The sequence below is a fragment of the Passer montanus genome, unplaced genomic scaffold (genome assembly GCF_014805655.1).
Source record: "Passer montanus isolate IOZ18808 unplaced genomic scaffold, ASM1480565v1 scaffold17, whole genome shotgun sequence".
NCBI lineage: Eukaryota > Metazoa > Chordata > Aves > Passeriformes > Passeridae > Passer > Passer montanus.
The window spans coordinates 681,629-705,672 of NW_024364270.1; the positions used below are offsets into that span (position 1 = coordinate 681,629).

The 24,044-nt window shown below is 37.9% G+C and overlaps 2 protein-coding genes across 7 annotated transcripts in view; both read left to right on the forward strand.

The window, feature by feature from the left end:
• The window catches only part of LEMD3 (LEM domain containing 3), a 41,998-nt gene extending 21,430 nt beyond the window's left edge, over window positions 1–20,568 (forward strand). Inside the window, exons 4-14 of one of the 2 annotated variants that reach the window (XR_005626969.1) lie at window positions 3,858–3,925; window positions 5,943–6,022; window positions 6,103–6,251; window positions 6,887–6,988; window positions 8,009–8,111; window positions 8,341–8,519; window positions 13,350–13,474; window positions 15,096–15,177; window positions 17,870–17,975; window positions 18,064–18,142; window positions 18,370–20,568. Coding sequence is in view for 1 of the 2 variants with exons in the window: in XM_039703988.1 (XP_039559922.1) it covers window positions 3,858–3,925; window positions 5,943–6,022; window positions 6,103–6,251; window positions 6,887–6,988; window positions 8,009–8,111; window positions 8,341–8,519; window positions 15,096–15,177; window positions 17,870–17,975; window positions 18,064–18,142; window positions 18,370–18,533 (1,112 nt within the window). In the remaining variant the exon portion in view is untranslated. The remainder of the gene's footprint in view (window positions 1–3,857; window positions 3,926–5,942; window positions 6,023–6,102; window positions 6,252–6,886; window positions 6,989–8,008; window positions 8,112–8,340; window positions 8,520–13,349; window positions 13,475–15,095; window positions 15,178–17,869; window positions 17,976–18,063; window positions 18,143–18,369) is intronic. The other variant, XM_039703988.1, reaches the window with a different exon arrangement.
• A 666-nt stretch (window positions 20,569–21,234) lies between these two features.
• MSRB3 (methionine sulfoxide reductase B3) overlaps window positions 21,235–24,044 on the forward strand; it is an 88,948-nt gene continuing 86,138 nt past the window's right edge. For 2 of the 5 annotated variants that reach the window (XR_005626959.1, XR_005626960.1), the window contains exon 1: window positions 21,235–21,647. Coding sequence is in view for 2 of the 5 variants with exons in the window: in XM_039703810.1 (XP_039559744.1) it covers window positions 21,450–21,647 (198 nt within the window). In the remaining 3 variants the exon portion in view is untranslated. Of the gene's footprint in view, window positions 21,652–24,044 lie in introns of all 5 variants that reach the window. The other 3 variants (XM_039703810.1, XM_039703812.1, XM_039703813.1) reach the window with 3 other exon arrangements.

A 24,044-nucleotide genomic window follows, 5' to 3' on the forward strand; every position in this document is an offset into this window, starting at 1 on the left:
CTGTCACAGGCTCTCTGTTCTGTCACTCTCCTTAATCTTTGGTTTTTCAGGTGCGTTGATACTGTGCTGTTTCCAACCAGTGATTAAACAGCTGTTTAGCCAGTTCTGTGGTCTGCAGTGTTATTGAGCTGTTGAATTTGCCTTTGGAAGATCAGGCATTCTTACTTGCTCTTGATATGCTTCTGCTTTTCTTGAGCTGCCCACATTAGTGTTCTGCTGCAAGTAGCCTGAAAACATGAGACCTACTGAACAAATGTCTTGTACACTGCTCGCAGTTTGTGTTGGTGGCCATATCACATCTGGCTATAAGCTGGAGATCTGTGCTAAATCCATGTCTTCCTTGAAATATTAGATTTCCACTGTGCTTTGCTACAAAGTGAGAAAATTATTTACAGCGTAAAGGAAATAGTTCGAAATTTTGAATATTTCTGTTGCCTGTATATGCTGCAGCTCATAAGTTAAATGCCTAAATGAAAGTCAATTTTAAATATTCTAGCCTGCATGGAAAAGATGATCTGACTTGGTTTCTCTATTAGAAGCAGTTGAGACGTAATAAATATTTCTTTAGAGTTGAAACTTTAGTTGCTTTTTGGTAGTATTTCTAGAAGAATTTGACTTCTTAAGTGGCTTGCCCAAATACACTAACATAAGCTGAAATGTAGTTTTGTGGTCCTTGCTGGGATGGGCTGCTTTTTGCCTCCCTTCAAAAGCAAAGGTTCTTTGATTGCTCTTGAAATTGGTGATCAGTACCCAAGGAAAGATTAAGATCAAAGATTCATGCTTTCTAAAGTAAGCTCACAGCAGACATTGTAACAAGGGGTAGTTTTTACAAAGAGCTGAGATGTATCTTGCAGCAGACTTGTGTAAAGTTTTTTTGCCTCTGCTTCAGTTTTATTCCTGAATATAGGGCCTCAAATGGAACAGTGGGAAACATTTTTGGCTCAGACTATGGAAAGTGGGTTTCCAGGCCAAGTGGTTAATGATTGCACCAAAGTTATTCAAAGTAAGCCTTCATTTACAGAACTATTAGCTAACATAGTGACTGAAATGGCATATAGGAATATCCTGCTGTTGCAGTAAAACAGAAGGTTGTCTGGCTTGTGAAATGCCTAACTTTCTGCAAGCTTTCAAATTCATGAGTTTCTCAGAAGAAAGCTGTTAAATGAATCTCAGAAAAAGATGTATTGGAATGAGAAACTGTGTCTCCAATAGCTTTTTGTACAAGACTGAAACTCCATAACTCTGATTAGCTTACGTTTTTGAGAGTAGGAGACAAGATGAAAGTGATTTTTATTCCTCTTCCCCTGCTGCTGTATTGCTTGAGGGAAATTTGAACTGATGGGCCTTAGACATTGTCAGAGCCCAGGCAGCAAAGGTTTTGTTAACTCTTAAACTTGTTCAGAGGGAATACAGTTTGAAAAAAATTTCAACAGCAGGATTGAGAGGAAGCTGTCTGCTGATTTCTGAGGATGAGACCAGAAGCTGTAACGTCATTGTGCTGGCTTGGTGCTGCATAAACATAATTCTTGGAAGAAGGCACATAAGACTAACATTTAAAACTACTAAAGTAATTCAGTAGTCCCCTACCTAAGGGAGCTTTTGTCCTGTTCTAAAAGGCAGTGCTGTGTTCTCAAAAGGTGAAAAATCCAATATGAACCCTGAAACTTCTTTTTAAGAATTCACAATTTTTTCACAATCTGTCTCCTGTTTGTGTGTTTGGTTTGCTTTTCTGTCTGTGTATTAACCTCACCCTTTTTATTCTCTCCCATTTATTTAATAACATAATTTAATTTAATTATCTAGATAAAAAAAAAAAAAACAACCAAAGAAAAGCTTCTCAGCAGAAGGGTGTCATCCCCCTTCTCTCACAAGCTGTTTTGTTCAAAGTATGACTGACATACATTCTCTGTATTAAAAAGACCCCAGAAAGACTTCAGGTCTTACTAAACAAGAGAGAGGGCTTAAATGTAGGAATACCTGTCAGACTTGCTCATATCATACAACTTAATATCAGGTATAAATTGTATGTATGGCTTTTACAGAGCTATGTTTTGGGTTTCTTGTATTTATTCTATCAGTTCCAGATTAAAAACAATATGTTTACACCAGAGACTGTATGAGTATGACATGTAGTTATTCCAAGTGTGCTAATCTTGAAACATGAAATCACTAATGATTACACATGTAAATTTATGTGTGTAAGCTGTACAGTTTAGTCTGTACAAAACCAAAGTCTGCCTAAATTACATACAAGAAAAGTCCATAGCTCCAATTCAGGTGCCGAGATCTAAAATTAGAGCGGGTTTTTATGAAAGTGACCATTTTCAGCAGTGATCTGTCTAGTTTCGCTTTTACAGTAGACTCAGACACTTTGAAAGTCTTAGATGTTGCATGCTAATTTTCAAGTGAAACAACTTGTAAAGTTTTCTGCTCAGTGCTTGATTGAAAATACATGCATGCACACAGGCTTAGTTCCAGGAGCACTTCTAGGCCAGTTAGTGTATGAACACTCTTAAAAACACTGTTCATATTTCTGTACGTCCCAACAGTAAGAACATCCCTGTTAGGCTAATATGCTTGCAAAGCCAAATTCTCTTAAATCTGTTTAAGTGTACTGAACAAAACTTTAGCAGTCTGAGAAGGACTTTGGCTTCATAGAAACGTTTATTTCTTTGGAACTCCAAATGAGTGAGACGTGAATGTGCTTCTCCAATAACTTACTAGTGTTTCCTAACTTTTGCTCACATTGCCTTGAATGTTCCTGTTTGTGTAGGGAACTAATGCTTGAAATTGCTTTTTTAAAAGTATATTCCCATATAAGTGAAGGTTTACATTTTACAGAAGCACAAGTATCTTAAATTTTCTTAGCCTTGCTATAGCTTTGGGAATAGTACAACTTGGCATAGATTCAAGAAGGTAAGGCAGGCATAACACTGAACCAGTGAAAGACTGGGTTTGTTGTTTCCTATTTTATTGTTTTGGCACAGTAAGAGCGTAGTTGCAGACGCCAAGATTTAGGGGGTTTTTAAAGAAATATCAGGGGAAAAAAGTGACTTACCACTGCTGAGAGTTCTTCAGAAATAATGGCCTAGTGATAGAAGAAAAACTGGTGTTAGACCTTTTCCTTTTCTGTATGGCTTTGTGCTGATATGACTATCCCTACTTTCACTAATTTTTTTTTTCATTGAATGAACCATGTACCTTTAGTTTAGCAGAGAAAACCAGGGAGATGATGGCACATTGCTCTGAGGACTGACTATGCATATAAATACCTTATTTCCTGGCTACTTCTGCACACATTCCAAAACCAATAGAAGATTATAAAAGTGCCCATTTCAAGCTATAAGTGAGATTTTTGTGCATGTTGAGGAAAGCAATGAATTACCAGAATAACTTAGGCCAATCTAAAATGCAGTAACTTCATAGTCCCTGAAATACTATGGATGTATTTCAACTGGAGCTTGGGCTCTAGAAAAGGTAATACAGGTTTTGGATTTAAATGTCTGGAAGCTGAGTCAGGGTACAGGAACTTTTGGAGTAATGTCCTTCTGATAGTTCTGCCTATTGTTCTGCTTTGGGTGTAAATACTGAAACACACTTTCTGAGCAATCCATGAGATCTTACTGCTGTGATTTGTACATATTATTAGTTCTGAAAATCATTGGGGTTTTTTAACGTCTTTTGAAGGAGAAATTTGTGCAGAGATTTTTTCCATATTTCTAGTGGAACCTGTGAGAATTACTGTACTGCTATGGCTGCTTGTGTACATCTTGTTAACCATAAGCTGGTGTTTAGGTGATTTTATTTCATATAATGCAGTAGTAAATAGATCAAAATAAAAGTTTTCATTTTACCAGGGGAACATGAATGTGGCAGCTCTACTCAAAGAAACCTTACCGTCCAGGAGGCAGCTGCATATTTAAAAGTAAGCAAATGAGTTATTTTTCATTGATCGTATAGAAGATCTGTATAAGTTACAATTTGTAAGGCCTGTTTCCATATCTACTGTATTGACTAAAATTTGACTTAGTATTGAATATTACTTGGAAATTATCAGAACTGATGACTTTAGTACATGCTACATACGATTTTTATTTGGGGATGCAGTGAGCATTTGGGGAGAGGGATGGTAAAAGAAACTGACTTAATTGCAATGAAAGTGTAGCTAGTAGTGCTTCAGTGACATGCAGAGCTTTTATCTCTTTCATTAAAATGCCAGGAGATTATTTGGATTGATGGAAATAGTTGACCAACATGAAAATAATAAATTTATAGTACTCAAATATCTAGATTTTTCTCTGGAAATCACTGTATTGGTTTTTGAGACTTAGTAGAAAAGGATACTGTTTCCCTTTTTTTGTGGAGAAAGGTTGATGGGTAGATCTGTGCAAGCAGCCTGACAGGCAGCAGCTGTTTGGAGAGGCTATTCATTGATTCTTTAAATAGAAATGGTCAAAAAAAGGCCTTTTTGTTAATTTGATCACTGTGCAGTATTATGAAATCCCACTCTCTGTTATTCCCCTGCCTCACTCCCCAAATAAAAGATGACTCTTGCCTTGTCTTGACAGCTGTAGGGTTTATTTTAGCCCACATTGGTGTACCCTTCAGTGGAAAACTACTTGAAGCTTTTAAGAGGCAGAGAGTGTACGATTTTTTTGATTGGATGGGGAGGAGTTAAACTGATGTATTTAATATACAAATGTGTAGAAATTTTACATTTTGGCAAATATGTATGTAATAGACAAAAAGGGGCAATGCTTTAGAGCATCCCAAAGAAGCTGCTAACACTGGTTTATGGTTTGGCAGTAATAATCTATATCTGTTAAAATCAGTCCATTGTGGAAAAAATCAAGGTGATGCCCTAGAGCTGATTGTCTTGCCTATCTGTTATGCTGAAAGAATGACATAACTGTTCACTGTTACCATAACTGTTTTAGCTCTGCTAGGAAGCTCAAGTTTAATATGAAAAATTATTGCTTTTTAGGAAGTCTTACTTAACTGTAGAGTTGCTTTGCAAAATTTGTGTGTTCAGTGGTAAAATTTTGATACTTTAATCTCAAAGATAAAATAAAACCATTACTGTCTTCTCTTAAGTACTTTTGCTTGGATTCTAAGCCAACATGAGTTTCAGAGGAAAGATGAAAATAAAACTTTTTGGGGACTGTAATTTCAAATACAACAGTAACTTCCATTTTCACTTTTCTCTTTCTGCAAAAGAACATGCAGGATGAGCTGTGGAGAAAGCCTTAGCTCAGATAGCAGTGAAAGTTACTCTTATTAGAATTCACATAAAATAAGATTTTTAAAAGTCAATGTAGTGATGTCAGTTCTTGAGCTACAAATACTGGATTTTTTTTCAAAATATCTGTAAAAACTATATTTATTCAAGCTTCTTAAAAAAAAAAAAAAAAAAACAACAAAAAAAACCAGAGCACGGAACTGCTTTTATAGGAGGCATTTCCAGCGGAGTTTGATCTCGTTGAAGTTTCACTCTCGGAGTAGATTTCCAGTGATCGCCGCCTAGCGGCTGAATAGATTTTTCTTACTGTAGGTTAGAGTTGTGAATCGAGTGGTGAAAACTGCTTTCATAGGAGGCATTTCCAGCGGAGTTTGGATCTAGTTGAAGTTTCACTCTCGGAGTAGATTTCAGTGATCGCCGCCTAGTGGCTGAATAGATTTTTCTTACTGTAGGTTAGAGTTGTGAATCGAGTGGTGAATGTGGCTTGGTTTTTCAAATAGTCCTCAGTTTGAGGGATGCTGATAAGTCTGGGAACTGCTTGTAGCACAACTAGATTTACTTTATGCAGTGAACACCTGCTGAAAATCTGAAGTATCAGGAATGAAACAATATCGTTTTGACTATTGATCTCTACAGTATATCAGTTGGCCTGATAAGTCCCTGGTTATTTATGAAATTACTGATTAATATTGTATTTTGACAGAATTTAGATCCAGACTATGAAAGTGTACTTAACACATCATTACAATGGATCTTGAATAGTGGAGAAGATGTTGGCATAAAGTAAGTGGTGTTTATTTCTTGATTTAATTTCTTCTAAGAGAATGCATAATTTTTCATAAGTACTGTGTATTTTTGAACAGGTGTCTCAGCAATGACCCTGATGAGATGGATGTCACTAACGTGACAGATGTGAAGTATCTGGAATCCACTAGTCCAAAGATGTCTTTCAGGTGTCGTTTTCGCCGTGCGTTTGTTAATGTAACTCACAGATTATCAATATTGCTTTGGGGTAAGTTAATAAAACAGTCAGCCTTTTTTTGTTGTAACTTGTATTTATCTAAGTGCATAGGGAAAAGAAGTTTAGCGAAAGTTTTTATTCAGCCATAAAACTTCGGGTTTCTGTTGGTATCTTGATTAAATTTGAGTTTGATATGCATTTCTGTTGCACCACTGTATTTCCACACTGGTTGTTATAATCTGATTCTTTAGTCAGCTGAACATACTCATTCTTTGGGAAATCTTTTTCCCTGCCAGAGCAATATCTTGTGGCTTTCAAAAGTTCCATGTTGAACTGATCAGAAAAAGGAAACTGTTCAGTAAAAAGATGATAGCCTTAATTTTGAGGATATTTCACTGTTGGCCAGGAAGTTTAAAAAGTAACTGCAGAAAAGATGATCTGGGATACTGAGCTGTTCTTAAAATAATTAAATGCTTTCCTAAAAGTAACTGCTCTTTCAAGTCGAAGAGTTTGTGTTCCTGTGTAAGAGTATAAGATACAGACAGCAAGTACAGTGTATTTCACTAGCTTTGGAATGTACAGTGCTTGTTACGTAGTTCAGTATACTTCTGAAGTATGCCCTGTAAACTCTGTTAAATATCCAATGCTCTAATACTGCTTAAAGTCTATTATGCATGTTAATGCAGGTATAGCAATGGTTTGGGGAGTCTTACACTACATGAAATACCGTTGGGCAAAAGAGGAAGAAGAAACAAAGCAGATGTATGATATGGTGGTGAAAATCATAGGTATGGCATGTTCAGTTGTGTCTGATGTATCTGTATCATCTTTGTATAAGCTTTCAAAGTACTGTTAATTAATTCAGTTGTGTTTCTTCATGTTTACTAGTTGTCACGCTGTTAGAGTTCTTGTGTTTAGTGTGATCCGTGTGTTTTGTTTCTCTTTAAAAAAAAACCAAACAAAAAACAAAACCCCATCCGTTAAACCTAATCATAAACCTAATCAAAGCTTTTGACATAAAGCTTGTAATTTGTAAATTACATCAACATGGCTATAAAGTTGCCATTGACTTGATAGTTTTTTGTCCTACTATTGAATACAAATGCGACATTTGTTTACTGAAGTGTGATGACATGTTGTTGTCTGTATCTGTTTTTTTCAGCTAACTTCAGTTAAAATATCCATTCCAAAAACGTGTGGTAGCTCTCAATACCATCCTTAATGGTTTTTCGTAGAAAAAGCAGCTTTTTAGTTAATTACTTTGAGCAGAAGTTATTTTGGCAAAATAGTATGCATAATTGAGATCTGAAATCCCCTCTTTCTACTTGAAGCCATGGTGTTAAACAGTAGGTTCTGTTTGTAGTCTTTCTGTTTGTAGTTTTGTAGCCCTACTTAAGTTGTTGTACTACTTTCATTTATGGTAGTCATGATAAATACAGAGATGGTAGAGGAATCAGAACTGTTCTGTTTTAACTATGTGCCTACCTTTTTTGTCTGCAAATCAAGTTTTGTTGAGGTGGAAGGAAGGTGCTTTATTTTCTTTGCTAACACTTAAAAATTACCAAGCATGAGTAACTTTAAGAACTACCTTCTTTTACTTCAAAGTTATTTGGGATACCTAGATACACTGTTTGGTTAATTTGCCTTTAGAATGGTTTGGAGAAAACAATGTTTCAAAATGCCAGGAAAACCGAACTATTGAAATTGGAGTGTTCAGAGTAGCTGTCAATTTCCAGAAGTGATACATTGCTTAATGTTTGCATGAGCTACATAGTTATCAGTTTGGTTTTTTTTTTTGGTGTCCTCAGATGTTCTAAGAAGCCACAGCGAGGCGTGTTCAGAAAATAAAGAGTTGCAGCCTTACATGCCGATTTTACATGTGCGAGATTCTCTAATACCACCGCAGGACAGGTACGTTCTCACTAGAAGTACTGAAAGGGGGGAAAACCAGTAAAAATAAATTGGTCAATTAATTTCAGATAGAAATAACTTAATTTCCTAATAGATTGCACAGTGTAGTATTTTGGAGTTTCCTATTGCAAAGGTGGAAGGAAAAGCAATGGATTTCTCTTACATGGTGGATGTCAACCATGCAGGTTGTTGTTATGCTAACTTTGTAATTCTTGCTTCAATTTTTAAGGAGGAAGATGAATAAAGTCTGGAATAGAGCAGTTGACTTTCTTGCAGCAAATGAATCTAGAGTTCGTACAGAGACACGAAGAGTAGGTGGTGCTGAGTTCTTGGTTTGGAAGTGGATGCAACCTTCTGCAGCGTGTGACAAAATTTTAGTAATACCATCAAAAGTGTGGCAAGGCCAAGGTACTGAAGATATATTTTGCAGATATAATTGTCTTAATTTCTGCATCTAACTTACAAATGGTACCCTGTTACTTGAAAACAAGCATGAAAGGCTTGTTGTCTTTCATGCATTTAAGGATTCTTATAATTTGCCAGTGCTATTTCTCTATTATCTTGTTCTATGGACTTACTTTTGTTGCATTGTGTCTGCCTTGTTTTCAAGGGAAATGAGCTTTTTTATTTTAGCTACTGCAGAAATATGCAGTGGGTATTTAGCCAAAGTGAGTTACTTCTTCCTTTTTGTGAAATAAAAAATGTGCTCTTTAATTGGTCAAATTCTGACATGCTTAACACTTACTGTTAGTAATGTCATTGGTTGTATATGACAGCAGGTAAATTGCATGTTGCAGACTTAAGTTTTCCACTGTTAAGTTGCCAGTAAGCTGTCTAAAGACAAAGTTAGGAGGAAGAGATAATTATTTTAAAAGGGAAAGTGCAGGACAAAAGATTCCTTAATTAGGAAAATGTGCAGTTGGAACATCTAATAGTGTTAGATGTTCTACCTCTGTCATAAATGTTTTTCTACACTGCATTTGTTTTTCAGACTCTGTGGTGTAAAGCATTTGCTTTAATAGAGCAGGCAGTTTGTCATACATGGATTTTTCAGTGGTCTGCCACTTTGTAATTTTATCATGAAACCAAATGGCAAGAATCTAGTAGGTTTGCAGTTGGATGTTTGCTGTGGTCATATTTTTGAAAGGTTTGAAAAACCTTTCTTGGTTTTTCTTTCTGCTTTTCTTCAAACCTGCTAAGCTTCAGGTTTTGGTTTGCTCTTTTATTTTGGTCAACGAAAAATTGAAACTACAGGACTTGAATTCTGGTTTTCAATTTAAAAAAAATGGTCATTTCTATCTCTGTCTGAGTGTGAAAGTAAGTGATATCATTATATACTTCTCAAACTTATACTACTGGTTTTAGCATTACATTTCTCATATTAAATAATTAATTGGAAATGACGGCTGCTTTTTAAAAAATACCATCTGAATGCTACTGCAGGCTTGAGGTTCTGTTTGCAGTAGTAGTAATGTGGCATTCTGCTGTGACTACTGTGTTGCTTGATTTCTCAATTTCTGAAAGTTTTAATTAGTAAGATGTGTATATGAACTTTATTCCAGGAGTTGTGGAACCTTTTCTTTCCAGGACATTGTGCATTAGGGATGTGCAAGTGCTTTAGTTGCAATACAGAAATTATGGGTTTTGTCATCAGCTGTTTCTGTTCCATCTCTGTAGTACTGCCAGGATTGAATTTCAAGCACTTAAATTGAGCACAGCTTCTGCAAGCTATATATGTATTATAAATCTGAATCTTCTACATAGTGTATTATTCAATACGGGCTGGGAAACATCATGCTCTAGTTTCAATTTGGTCAAATTCTGACTGAGAGCCTGATCATTTGCTCTCAGTTTTCTTGTCCTGTTTGATTGCAATATAAATCACTTCATGACATTCTGTCCTGTATTAGAAATCGGATTGGATTCTCCTCACCTGGAGATGCCTCAGAGTGTGATACAGGTGGTGTTCTGCTACCTGTAATATACATTCAAGTCTGTAAACAGAACAGTGGTCTCCAAAACTTCCTAGAAAGACTGCTCTAGTAGCTACTGTTATGTACCATCCCAGTTGAGCATCTGGTACCTACTTCAGCATCTTGCAAATGTGGACAGAATAACTTGATCTCTCAGCTGTGGCTTTTATCTGTATTTTGCTTAGAGTATGTACTACGACTTCCTGTTTTCTATTGCATAGGATGTATCAAAATCCATTCTGTTTCAGTCCTTTTAGTTGCAATTTTTCTAATTTTCTTGTTACGCTTGAAGTTTAGTGAAGAACTGAAATTGCGTATTTTGGCTCTAACAGAAGGGTGTGGAAATGGGCTGGCTGAAATGACAGTGGCTTATTTGGGCTCGGGACAGTCAACAGGCAAAGGCAATTTTCACATGCAACACCTCTTTCTGTTTTGCACTCCTTGTGTTCAAATGACTGTTGAAAATAGTTCTGTTGCGTAAGTCTCATGCTTTTTGCCCAGCTGTTTCTTTCCTGATGTTAGGAATTCTACATGTATGTGTCTCTTTCTTCCTTTCTTGGAAGTATACATGAACTGGAATTTAAGTTCATACTCCAGTACTGAGGTTTGAATGTAGAAGTCAATATATTTAGGTACTCTTCAAGACTGCTATGCCCTGAACAAGTTCAGCATATAGAAAATCATAATGAATTCTTTGGTCTAAATCTTGTGAATAAATTTCAAGCTTGCAATTTTTTAGCCATCTGAGATCTGGTAGTGCTCTGTAGCAGAGAGCAATACCTGAGGATGTGCAATTGAAGAAGAAACCCTTTTCAGAAAGAGCTGTCAGCATATACAAGGATATCCTTGAATGATAATGTGCATTTTAACTGTGGGACCTGTAGCTTGCCTGAGATCTAATGCCTGCTGTCTGTTAGCAGCGTGTTAAAGCATCACTGTGACATTTTTCCAGTCCTTCAGGATGCAGCCTGTGTTTTCACAGTTTGGTTTGGTTTTGTTTTTTTCTGGATCAGAATAAATTCTGGTGCCATCCCTTTGAAATATTACCTACTGGATACAGTAGTTGTACTTGTTAGAAAGAAAAGAGTAGGTAAGCTAATTGTAGGATGGACAAATGCAATGTTTTTGAAAACAGTGTACAAGAGAATTAGTCAACTGAGAAGCAATCTTGATCATGTCAAGTGATTTAATTAAATCAGCAGAGAGAACCCCACAATTCTGGTGTGTTCAGTTTGCTTTTGAAAGAACATATACAATTGTCCTATCACACCTTGGATAACTGGAGCTTTGAAGAAAACTAGGTAGGCAGGGCTGCAGTGTAGCTAAGCTAACAGTACAAGCTAAAGTTCCTTGACAGCTCTGGAGATGAGATAAAGAGGTTCTCTAAAGTACCACATCTAGGGTGATATTTCATCCTGCAGCATGGAAGATAACCTGTTACCTTTTGTGAATGACACCCCTCCTCCCTAGCTTGTGAGAACATAATCCTTTCTCTGAACAAAACAAACAAAAAACTCCAAAGCACAATTAGACTCTGAACTATGGCAAGAAAACAGGATTTCATGCTGCTTGTAAAATTCTGTATCCATCCTACGTTTGTCTTCTATAGCTGAATTAACTATGTTAAACCTCAGTTCAACTATACTCTTCTCATTGGTAAGGTATTAATTTCAGTATCTTCTGTGTGTATTAAAGAACCTCATGATGCGTGAAAGGGCATAATTACAATATTTTGAGGTAATTGTTTTCTTTTTTTTTCCCTTGCCTTTGATAAGAAGGGTTAGTACGTAATAAATTGCAGTGATCTGTGGCTTAACATTGAAAAAACCTGGTTTAAAAAACATGGCTACCTATATTTGATGCAAGTGTTCAGCCTTATCAGGTTCATCAAATTCACATCTACTGATCTTCTGGGCTGTCTTGTAACCCGTGGTGATGATACTTGGGAATTCCTTTAGCAGTAATATATTAGTAATTCAAGGGGCAAAGAAAGCTGCACTGTAATCTCTTCAGTGTTCATTTTGAAGCCAGTGCAAGAGACACTTCTTCCATCATAGACAGTAATAAAGGGGTTGACAAAAGCCCATGTGTTTTGCTGCTACTGCTCTTCAGATCTGGAATGATACAATGATACTCAGTTTTAGGTAGTAAAACAAAGTACATTATGAATGAAATAAAAAATAGCTTCCTTTTCTTGAAAGTGCTCAGTAATCCCCAAGGGGAATTTATGAAAGTCCTGAATTTTTTCCCAGCAGTGACTTACTGCACAAAGTTGTGTCTCTGCTTTTCTACTTCATCTCTACTTTTTTATCTTTGTCTTGTAAGCATTACTCCTTAGAACTATGTAGAAAAAGGTGCGAGATGCTTAGTTAACCAGTGTGTAGCTTATACTGTTGTCCTGCAAGAATGTTTGCTTATGCCCTTATCAAGAATATTTTGTGTGCTCCACACCAGTGTAACTTTTCAAATAATCAGTACTCTGAATCAGTATTCTGAACAGCTTTGTCACTGAAACAACTTCTTTTGGGGGAGAATCAGTTGTTACAGATGTGAAATGAAGTTCAAGAGACATCAATTAACTATGCTATTTTCAGTTTTGCTGTGTAGGTACAGCATTAACTTGCCTGTGTCTTCTCTACTCTCTCTTTTTAGTGCCATTTCTGATATACGTATTAAGGGTTATTATTGGTCTAGCATTAATTTCACACTTCACTGATTTCCATAGTAATTTTTTTCCCTTATACATGAAAAGCTCCATCTAAGTTGCAAAAATTACTTTTAATTTGCCATTATTTTGAAAAGCTTTTTTGAGAAAATACAGTTTGTCTTTATTTTCATATGCTGCACTGCCCTGGGCACACTTCTCTACTGGTAGGATGTTACATTAAATTAGAAGCAGTTTAGTTTTGTGTTGATGGTGGCTCTGGCTGAAGTTATTTCAGTAAGCACCTGACATCTTCCAGTCAAAAGGACATCAAAGTTATTAGAAATTGGAGCAGGCAAAGCTTGGTTTATATAGGTAACTACACTAAAGGATGAATTCCCCATTTAGTTAATTTTGGATAGCTCAGTGGTTTAGCTGCTTCCATAAATATCAGTATGGATTCTTTTTAGTTCATAAACAGCTTGCAGAATGTTGATCCTCTTGGTCTCGGATCTCTGCAAATAACCTCACCATTCTTCATCCTTGGATTAAAACCATGTGCTGAATAAATTTAGTTGTAAACAATCAGCACACAATTTCCTCAACCCCACACCTTTTCAGGTCCAGGTCCATGACTAGGCCACCCCAGATCACCTTCTCCAGTATGGTGTGGTGCCCCAGTGTACAATATGCTGGTGACATTTCACCCTACCCTTGATCTACTGGAGCCAACCTCCATAAGTAAGGTAAGTCCATGCATTTTTCAATGTTGCTTAGTTCTGTAAAGTTTTTGTTGTATACCCTGTGTATAATTTTTAATAAGGGGCAAAAAACTTTACAAAACCATGTGCTATTGAAAAAGGACTTGTCCTTAAACTGTAGGCAGCTTAGAGATAGATGCAGTGTCACCAGCATATTTAGAAATCTGTTGCCAAGAGAAAAACATACAGTTGTTACAGGTGTTGGTGACTTGCGCTCTGGGTGCATGTGTATTCTTAATAAGAACATTTCTAATTATTCGGGGAACTTACAGTAGGTTTGATAGTAGAATTGGAGGCTACCTTTTCTAATTTCTAGTTGGTAATTTTATTTTATTTGTCTTGGGAATTTGCATCAGAAGAAGGTTTTCTATGCAGTATCTCCAGACAGTGAATTTTCTCTTGGTTAGTGCTTGTCTTTCACAAGCAGTGTCTTCCACATGACTTAATTTTGTCTGTGTGGCACGGTTTTTGTTTGGGTGGCATACAGAAGAGCCAGTGAGCAGTGTTCATGTATTTTGGATGTACTTTCAAGATTTAAAAAGATCAGCAGTAAGAAGCACAGGCATCTGCCTGAAACAGACACTTCTGACCTTTGGAATGTAACATCTTGAATATGTCAGATTTTTCTAAAGTAGGATTGCTAAGGAGAAGCATTAGCAGCAGTTTGGAGCATCATTTTTTGCTGTTGAGATTTTAATCTTATGTTTAAACTCTTGACTCTGCTTATCTCAATCTTCAAAGTAAAATTTCCTTCAAGCCTTGAAAGCTGTTTTACTAGGCTATCCCCTTTCATTTCCGCTGCTGATTTGTTGGCCCTTCTCAAGGCATGGAGCTGCCTTATCTGAATCTGAAGTGCTCCTTGATTCCTTTACTCATGGTACAGTCTTCTCTTGTGACTCTCACAAGTAGAACTTGTGAACTTTAAAGAAGTTAATATTTATTTTAGGATTTCAGAATATATTTCATGGCACTGTTTAGCTTTGAATTATTCTGTTACTTTTGATTTTAATTTTTCTTCTTTAATCTGTTTTATCCTCTGGTATGTTTCATTTCAGATTTTTAGAAGCTTCTGATCATGTGTGATCATTTAGGACTATAAAAGCTCTGTCATTGTAGAGCATTCTTGACATGTTACTGCACTACAAATGTAATGCAACATCCATCTTAAAGTCTCTTTATTTATTAGCCAGATGGGCAGCAAATTGCCCCAAAAGTGGAAGAAATGAAAATATCATCAGGCAGTGAGAACTGTATGGTTAACTTCCAGTTCCAAAAGTTGTTCCAGGTGTTGTGTACGTCTGTCTTTTCATGGAGATGTAGTGCAAATCCTTTCTTGTCAAGTATGTGGTATTTTTAAAAATATCCCGAATTCCTTCAGGAAGAGAGTGTCTTAAATGTAGAAGTTTGAAGTATAAAAAATCAGCTAAATATGGTATGTTTTCTTCAGTGTGGTAGAAGGCTGTGCGAAACTAATTTACTTGAATTCTTTCATATATGAAATCTTCTGAGTAAAACTAGAAAAGTATTAATGCATAAAGTTGACATTTCTTACTTCAATGATATTATGCCTGTAAATAATTAGTATTTAATTTATTTTTCTTTCTAGCATTTCATCTAGATAGAAGAAATTCACCACCGAACAGCTTGACACCATGTCTAAAGATTCGCAATATGTTTGATCCAGTTATGTAAGTAAAAACAGTTATCTGTCTGTATTTCTGCATTCTTTTGGAAGAGTCCATTTCTTACCTCTGAGAGGGGTTTGGAAGAAGTGAAGAAACATGAACATGTTGAAAAAAACAGGTTGTAAAAAAAATGTTTCTCTTAACATCTATGAGAAGACATAAAAAATCTTAACCCTCTGTCTTCTGTCCTTCATTGTATTGCTTTATGTCTTTGGCTCACTTCTTGAAGGATGTGGCATATAGTCAAACTATTTGGAGCAATGACTGATCTTTCTCCATTAATTAAATTTGGAAATGTTCAATTGTATCAACTGGTAGAGGAGACTCATGTGGCCTGACAACAGATTGTAAATGTCTAAAGTACATTTACAATGTACTTTAGATTTACAATGTCCATGTAAATTCTGGAGTATTTGGACAGCTACAAAGCTGCATAGTTTGCATTTAAAATGCTGAATTTAAATAATTTATTACTTTATGGCACTGTGGCTGCCTAATTTTGAAGCAAATGGGTTTTTGCAGTGGGAACAAATTAGTGCTGCCTACTGGCTTCTAGTGCTCATGTAATTCTCATATTTCTGAAGTATGTACTGTGTATGATTAAGTAACAAGCCTTGTTTAATGTACCAAGAGCTAAGAAAAAATAATAAATTTTTTTTGTAGTCTTTTAAATCTTCATCCGCTCCACTATTCTGTTATATCCCCTTTAGCTTTGGAGTAGATCATGGAAGGAGTTGGGAACTAACACAGAGGTTATGCCAGATAATCCTGTATAAGCTTTGAAGTGTCTTTGTCCACTGTAAAAAGATACAGGGACTCCAATAACTTCTCTGGAGTAAATTATTCCTTAATGTGATTATACAAGGGAAAATTACAGATGCTATGTCTTACAAGGGTACGTGTGAGATGCTACCTCAATAATACAAACTATTGATTAGGAGAGGAAGTAGGGGAGGACATCAGAGTATGGACACAAGTGATTGCAAAGTTTGGATGTATTTATTCAGCCTTTTTTCTAGCCACACTTAATTTAGTTTAGTTCCTTGCCTTCTTAACTGAAAAGTTGTTGGTTAATTTAGGTGAAGACAGTGTTACCCCTAGCATAGAGAAGTACTTCAAAAACCTTTTCTCAATGTCTTTAAGGTTTAATGTCTGGTCAAAGACACCAGCTTCTGTGGCTTCTATAATAACTTTCAGGTTGCAGTAGGGTGAGCAAGACTGAAATTCCAGGGGTTGTTCTTGAAGCAAATTGATCCTCCTGTAGGAGGATTAAAACATAAGATTTGCAGAGAATTTCAAGTGACATCAACATCCTTCTTGTCTTTGCTTCAAAGAAGACTTTGTGAGCTGTATTGGTTAGTCTGAGTGGTATTGAAATATTCACTGTAATATTTATTGGTATATTGTATTGGCTACTTTCCTGTTTCAGAATGTTAGCAGTTCAAAATGTGTGTTGTTAATGGAACTAATTACTGAGATGTTATTTTTGTCAGAACAGTCTCCCTTTTTGACCTATATCTTTGGTGTAAGCTTCAGTGTTTTTCGGTACTGACCCAGTCCATGCCCAACAGGTGCATTGAAAAGCCCCCACATTTATAGACTAGGAGTTTTTGTGTTTTGACACTTGTCTTTAGTGCCTATGTCCAGTCAGCTATTTTGAATATTGTGACTTCTAATACACTGACTTTTTGTAGACCTTTTCTTTTGGAAGTTGACCTAGCTCCATTACTGGACTGCTGGATTACATTGGTAGTGGGCTACTTCATGCAATTCTATATTGTACTCCCTCGTGCATTCTTCTTCTGTGAGCTGTCTTTGAGAGGACTGTGGCTTAAGGAAATAGTTCTTATCATACCCTTGGAATTATCTGAAGGAAAACACAAACAGAAATCCAAAGCCCTCAGTGCAAGACAAACTGTATTATTAATCTGCTTGTGTCATTAGAGGAAGGAGGCTTATGTTCTTGTTCCAGACCTGTAAGGAATGAATGCTTTCATCCACCTAAAACCACCTAAAACATAGAATGTACCAGTGTCTGTGATTAGATTGTCAAGTATTGTTTTGACGTTTGCTGTGGGTGCAAGGTATGTTTAACAAAACTAGTTTTAGCTTACAGTGACTGTATACTAACAATAATTACTGAATTCCTTTCAGTGATTACACCAGTAGCTGTTAGAAGCAGCCCCATGAAACAGGTCTCTTTTCTTGACCTGAGAATCATCTGGGAATACACTGGTTAACTTGATTTTATTAATGTTAGCACAGCAAATAATCAGCTCTCTACTGCCAAAAGTCAGGGAGGAATCATATCAAGGGAACAAATTGTCCAACTTGTACATTGTGAACCCTCACATCACAGCATCAGACTTTGTTCTAGACTTTTACTATGCAAGGTAGAAGCATTTTTTTTTAACTATTAATCTAAGCACCACTTGGATAAGCCCATTTTAGGACAACACCCCACGCCCCAAGTAGAGGTTACTCCGTTTGATTTGTAGGGTTGAATTGTCTAAAGTGGACTGCAGGAGCCAATTTACAGTGTATTCAGTAAGAAAAGAACTTAAATCTGTCCCATAGACATTTACCAGAAAATTATGTAAAGTTACAGAGAAACCAGACTCAGTAGGGAAGTATGAGAATGTTGTGAACGTTTAAAAAAGTACGTAATCCCTTAAATCTTTCATTGTTTGCCTAGGGAAATAGGTGATCACTGGCATCTAGCAATTCAAGAAGCAATCTTGGAGAAGTGCAGTGATAATGATGGAATTGTTCATATCGCTGTAGACAAAAATTCACGTGAGGTGAGTCTTTCCAGTAACATCTTAATACTTTGTTCATCCTTTTCAGCTGGACTTGCAAAAAACCCAAATCCCTCTTTCTCTTACTTAGGGCTGTGTATATGTCAAGTGTCTCTCCCCGGAGTATGCTGGAAAGGCTTTCAAGGCATTGCATGGCTCTTGGTTTGATGGTAAGGAATGGGAGTTTTTAACAAAAGTTGGGTAGAAAGATGGGTGCAGCTGGAGTTATTTTAAATGGTGAAATGTTTTGTATCTAAAGTATTGAGCAGTAAAAAAAACCCCAAAAAACAAAAAACCTAATTTTGATGTAATGACATACTTGTGTTTTACATCCCGAAGCAAAATGCAACAATACTGAACTAGAAGGTTTCTCTTTTCCTGTTTCTTTGCCTCATAGGAAAGCTGGTAACAGTAAAATACCTGCGACTAGATCGGTATCATCATCGTTTTCCCCAGGCTCTTACTTGTAACACTCCACTGAAGCCATCAAACAAACACATGAACTCTATGTCACATCTGCGTCTTCGGACAGGCACAACTAATTCTCAGGGAAGTTCCTGAGAAAACTTTCTACAACTGCTAGGACTGTTACTTGCAACAGGAATGTTCCTGTTTGGCCGCCGTCTTCCTTTTTTAGTGCTTTTTGTATGTAATACTTCAAGAATTAAATAAAAGTTTGAACGTTCCAGAAGTCTTGTTTCCAAAGGGACTTAGCAATGAGGCAGTAATACTGAGCTGACAAAAAAGGAAAAACAAGTTGTTTCATGAAGTTTTCTGGGGCTATAGTAAACCGATGCATTTAAGTTTTGCATGAGGAATACCGATTTCATTATACATTTGCAGATGTGGTGACGTATTTTTGCACCAAGAAGTGTTTTTGCTAATACAAAAGCATGGAGAAAAGAAGACTTCCTGTATTTCCATAGTTTCCTGTGAAATAATCTTGTGGGTATTTTGTAACAAGCAACCTACAGTTCCTGATGGTGAATAAGTTAAAAAAAAATTCAGTCAATATTAGTTTTTGTTGCTATATAAGAATCTTTTTCTGCAGCTGGGGTATGGGGAAAGTGAATTTGGCATTAGTGGTTGCATATCAATGTGAGGGAAGATGAACTGATTGCAGATATACTGGGTTTTGTATATAAATGTAAATGCTGGTGGTGGCAAAAAGGGTTGTGTTCTGTGAGGATGTCTGCGTCGAAGCAGCAAATAAGCTTCCTATTTTATTCAAAACCTATTGTTTTATATGGTTTTGGCTGTACCATGACAAGAGGCCAAATACTTAAAAATGTTGGCTACAGGTTAAATATCTTTTATAGGTTTTATATAAAATACCTGACTGATTTTGTGTGAAAGGTCTGATACCAATTGTAATGAATTCAAATTTGTGAGCAATAAAGAAGCAATTGGCAGATACTGGACAAATATTTTGTGAAAAGCTGTATTTATTATTACAAGTGTCAGGGCTGTGACAAAATACCATTGGATTAAACAACATTCCCAGTATATTATAACATGTTTTAATTATCCATTTATATGTTAAAATTTTAAAATTCCTTCCTTGCAACAATTTTGGCTCATGCAAACTAGTGCAGCTGACAGTAAATCTTGTGATTCCAAGCTTGTAAATTTACTAATGTTTACCTAGCAGTTCAAAATTGTTGCTGAGAAGCTTAGTTGCAAATCTAAGATTATTGGCTTTACTAATCCCCACTCCTACAACCAATTTACCTAGTTATCCAGCTGAACATCCTGTAGGAGGTGAGACTGGGAGCACACCAGTCCCACAAATTTTACTGAAACTCACTTTACTTTGTAGATATGATGGATCTGCAGCATGAACTTGCACAAATAATGCACGTTTTTCTTACAGTTAAGTAAACATGATGCACACTATTCTGCAACAGGAAATCCTATTGTGCCTTACCTTTGTGCTTTTGTGGGCACCATGTTTATTATTGGAGAGTTTGTTAACTGAAAAATTTTAAATCCTCGGTTTTATGTCTCAGATGCTAATGAATGAGTATATATAATATATAATCAGCCATGCAGAATTCTACTTACCAAGGACAAGTACATATTTTTGATGGGTAAGTGGATTGTGCCAGGTCTGGTAGATTTTTGATGAGTTTTATTATATACATATATGTATATGTATAATATACATGTATATGTATTATATATATGTATATAAACTAATTTTGTTGTATTTGATGTGCATCATAGTGATTTGTTAACCTGACCTTAGTGACCCCATCTTGTGACCTGTTGCAAGAGTGAATGTAAAAATAGCTGTGGCATTTTAAAAGGTCGCCTCGATGCAAATGCATCTATCTTGCTTCTAAGATATATTTCTTGTAAACACTGTACATTTTAATTGTAATATGTACTATTATGCAGCTTATTTTACCTTAAACTGTTAAGTTGACCGATATCCCTTCCTGCAAGACAGGGGAATATGTATAATATCTGAACATTTGAGAAAAATCAGATGTTTGTTGTAACTTGTTACCCTATCCTGTAAAAACAAACAAAAAACCAAACCAGACTCGAATTAAAGGTTTATTAGGGGTTTTTATATGTGTCTCACCTTCTAGATATTTGGGTGTCTCTGACTCAAATGCTTTTCTTACCTGGGGCGGAGGGGGAGATAGATTTGTTACAGCCTCGTAACTAATTTTTAGTATTTGTTAGGATGTGAAGGTGCTGCCATGAGCTGACACAGACAGCTGAGTTTCACTTAACTGTCAGCTTGACTTTTGTCCTGATTTTGTACACAGGGAGCGCAGAGACATTACCTTGCCTCCTAAGTCACGGGCATGCCATGTTGTCTCTTCCCTGTTAAAGGACAGGGGTGAAAAGCTTTAACCTTGTGCTTTCAGCCTCTTTCTTGTATTTTGAGGTAGAAAGAGTCGTGAAAGAGATTTTGGTAGAGAAGAGGTTGGCTTTTTTTCCTGTCATTATCTTACGCTATTTGAGAATTGTTTTGGTGACAGGTTGAAGGTTTGGGGGGTAGGAGGAACAAAGAAGAGTAATTCCGTTATTTATATTCATTTGTCCCGTGTACATGTACGTGTCCCCTGAGGACGGGGAGCAGGAGGCGGAGGAAGTTGGGGTCGTTCAGTTCCCTCCTTTCTGGACGCTGGGCAGGGTGGGCACTGAGCGCTGGGGTAGTTTCGGGGCCGGCGCTGAGGTGAGGAGCTGCCTGCGGCCGGAGCCGCTGCGGCGCTGGCAGCGCTGTTGGCGCTCCCGGCCGGCGCCGCGCCGGCAGCTGAGGGTCACGGCAGCGCCGGCTCCTCTCGGCCGGGGCTCCTGGAGCTGCAGGAGCGTCTCTTTAAAGGGGCGAGGAGCCGCTTCGCCGGCCTGCCCGAAGCGCACCCTTTAGGACAGGGCTCTTCGTTCGTGCCGCGGCGGCGGGACGGGGCAGGGTCCCGGCCGCGGGTCGTGCCGGGCGTGCGGCGGGAGTCTCCCGGCTCCATGTTCATATTTGGCGTTGGCCGCCGGTGCCCAGGAATTTCCCGTCATGCTCCCCGGGCGGCGGGCCCGTCACTGCGCTCCCGCGGGGCGGGGGGGCCGGGGCCGCTCGCTCGCTCCCTCGGGCCGCTCCCATGCGCGCTGCGCCGCCGCCGCTGCTCCCCGCGCTCTGCCTGGCGCTGGCGGCCGCCGCAGGAGCCGCCGGGCCGGGCCGCACCTGCCGAGGCTGCGGCCGGAGCGGAGGGGAGCGGGTCGGTGCTGAGGGGGACCCCGGGGCCCCGCTGCGGCCGAGGGGGGCTGGGGTCGGGAGTCGCTCGGGTCGGTCCCCGTGTCATGGAGCGAACCCCTGACAGCGCTCGTCACCCCCGCATCCCGGCCGCATCCCGGCCGTGCCGTTCCCGTGGCCGCCGCAGCGCCTGGACCCCGGCGCGGCCCCGGGCTCCGGGCGTGCTGCGCGGCAGCTGGAGCTCCCGGCTCAGACGGGTGCACAGCGGAATAGCTGGCTCGGGAAAGCAGCGCTTGACCAAGTGCGGAATGGGTTCAGTTCAGCCGCGACCCCCGGCTCGGTAAATTGTGCAGCGCTAGGTCAAAAAAGGAGCTTAAACTTCACAAATGAGCTGAGAATTTGGTTGTGTTTTTCTGGGGAAGCTCAGTGCGTTCGCTGACTGGGTTTGTTTGGTGTTACTCTTCTGACAGATACAATCGATGCCGAGGATAAAGTATAATTTATTTCTTATGGCCCCCTTCCCAAGTTGATGTAGCTGTACTTGGTTCATCGTAATATTCCTGGAAACAGAAATGAGACTTAATTAAGTTTCCTGGAGTATTTGACAAATTAGCTATAAATGTTGTCTTTCCTGCTTGAGCTGAATTTTCAGTCATCGCCCTCTTCGCTCAAAGACTGTCTGAAGGCACAGTGATCTCAAACAAGCATAGCTGTGCATTAAAAATGCCAAATCTAACAGTAGTTATCTACAGATAAGGCCGAATGTCAACTGTTAGCTAGTGATAAATGCTGTAAGGTAGTCTCTGTAAGTGGTCTGACCCTAAACACATCATTTGGGAAAATATAGAGCCTAACATTATATATGTCATGCTTTTAGTCTTTCTCTGTTGTTGCTATTAAAACTGTTCTGAAGATAGAAGTCAGAATGAGAAACCTGCAGTAGCCAGATACTTTGCCTTACTGATATGGCTTGCTTATGGCCAGTCACCTGTAAATGGAACAGAGATCTCCACTCCCACTGTATCACAATGCCACTCATTTGAATCCAGAATTTAATGCTTAGAATTCGTCCTGCTTACGTTCTTGGCCTTGCTGAGTAGACACAAGTGCTTTCTGTCTTATTTGCTGATGATTCCCAACTTTTTGTTACGTTGCTGCGTGCCTTTGCAGTTCGTCATGATTCCTTGTCTGCCAAATTTGGTTGGTAACAGTGCCCTTTGAGTCTGATTCTGGGAGTAGTTTCCATGTGGCTTGTCATCTTAATCAGACGTTTGCTCATAGCTTCTAAAAGAATCTCCTGCCTCATTTTAGACATGGCTTATTTTAGAACAGTATTTTTCAACTGTCTTTTAAAATTTATGTAGGGAGTTAACTATGGTTAGCAACTTAACCAGAGTTACTAAACAATCCTAGAATTCCAAGATTAAAAAAAAAAAGGATTTAAAATAAAGTTCTGCATTGCTTTGTTAGAACCGGTATAATTAGTGGAATTTAACCAAATATAGTTCAGTCCAGAATGTGGTTGGTCAGTCCTTTTCCCATATGATGTACCTTGGATCTTAATAATACACATTTGGAATTATCTTTTGGGGGGAAAATAATCCTAGAATTCCAAGATAAAAAAAAAAGGATTAAAAAAAAAAAAAAGTTCTGCATTGCTTTGTTAGAACCAGTAAAATTAGTGGAATTTAACCAAATATAGTTCAGTCCAGAATGTGGTTGGTCAGTCCTTTTCCCATATGATGTACCTTGGATCTTAATAATACACATTTGGAATTATCTTTTGGGGGGAAAAAAACAATCTAATTTTCTTCCAAAAGCACAATCTTTAAAAATAGTGCCTTTGTAGATGGGGTAATGTTTCTATATTTGGTAGCAAAGCCATATAAAGTAGTTTATCCTAGACAAAAATAAAGTCTTTTGACTGAATGACCTTGCTCATTTTTCCAAGTGGTAGCAGTTACATGCTCTCACAGGGGTTAGTTAATTTAGATGTTTATATCAGTACATGCTGTAAGAATTTGTTATTTTTTGTTTGTACATACCATATTAATTCCTTACAGCTGTTTGGTAAGGGCCAGCTTGCACGTCAGGGAAGTATTTGGTCCTTTGCCCTGTTATTTATGAAGGTATGGGAGGATCTTGTTTACCTACTCATGTTTTGTCAGCTTTGTAAGCTGATACTTGTTTCTGTATCATTGGAGATCCAGCCTATTTATTACATTGGAAATGCTAGAAAACATAATTTCTCTATTAGGTAGATTATTAATGGTTCTTCTGTTATTTATTTTAAAAGATGGGGTAATAAGAGTCAGTAGGGGGAGAGAAGAAAACACACTGTTAAGGATTTAATCTTCTCAGACAGAAGGTTA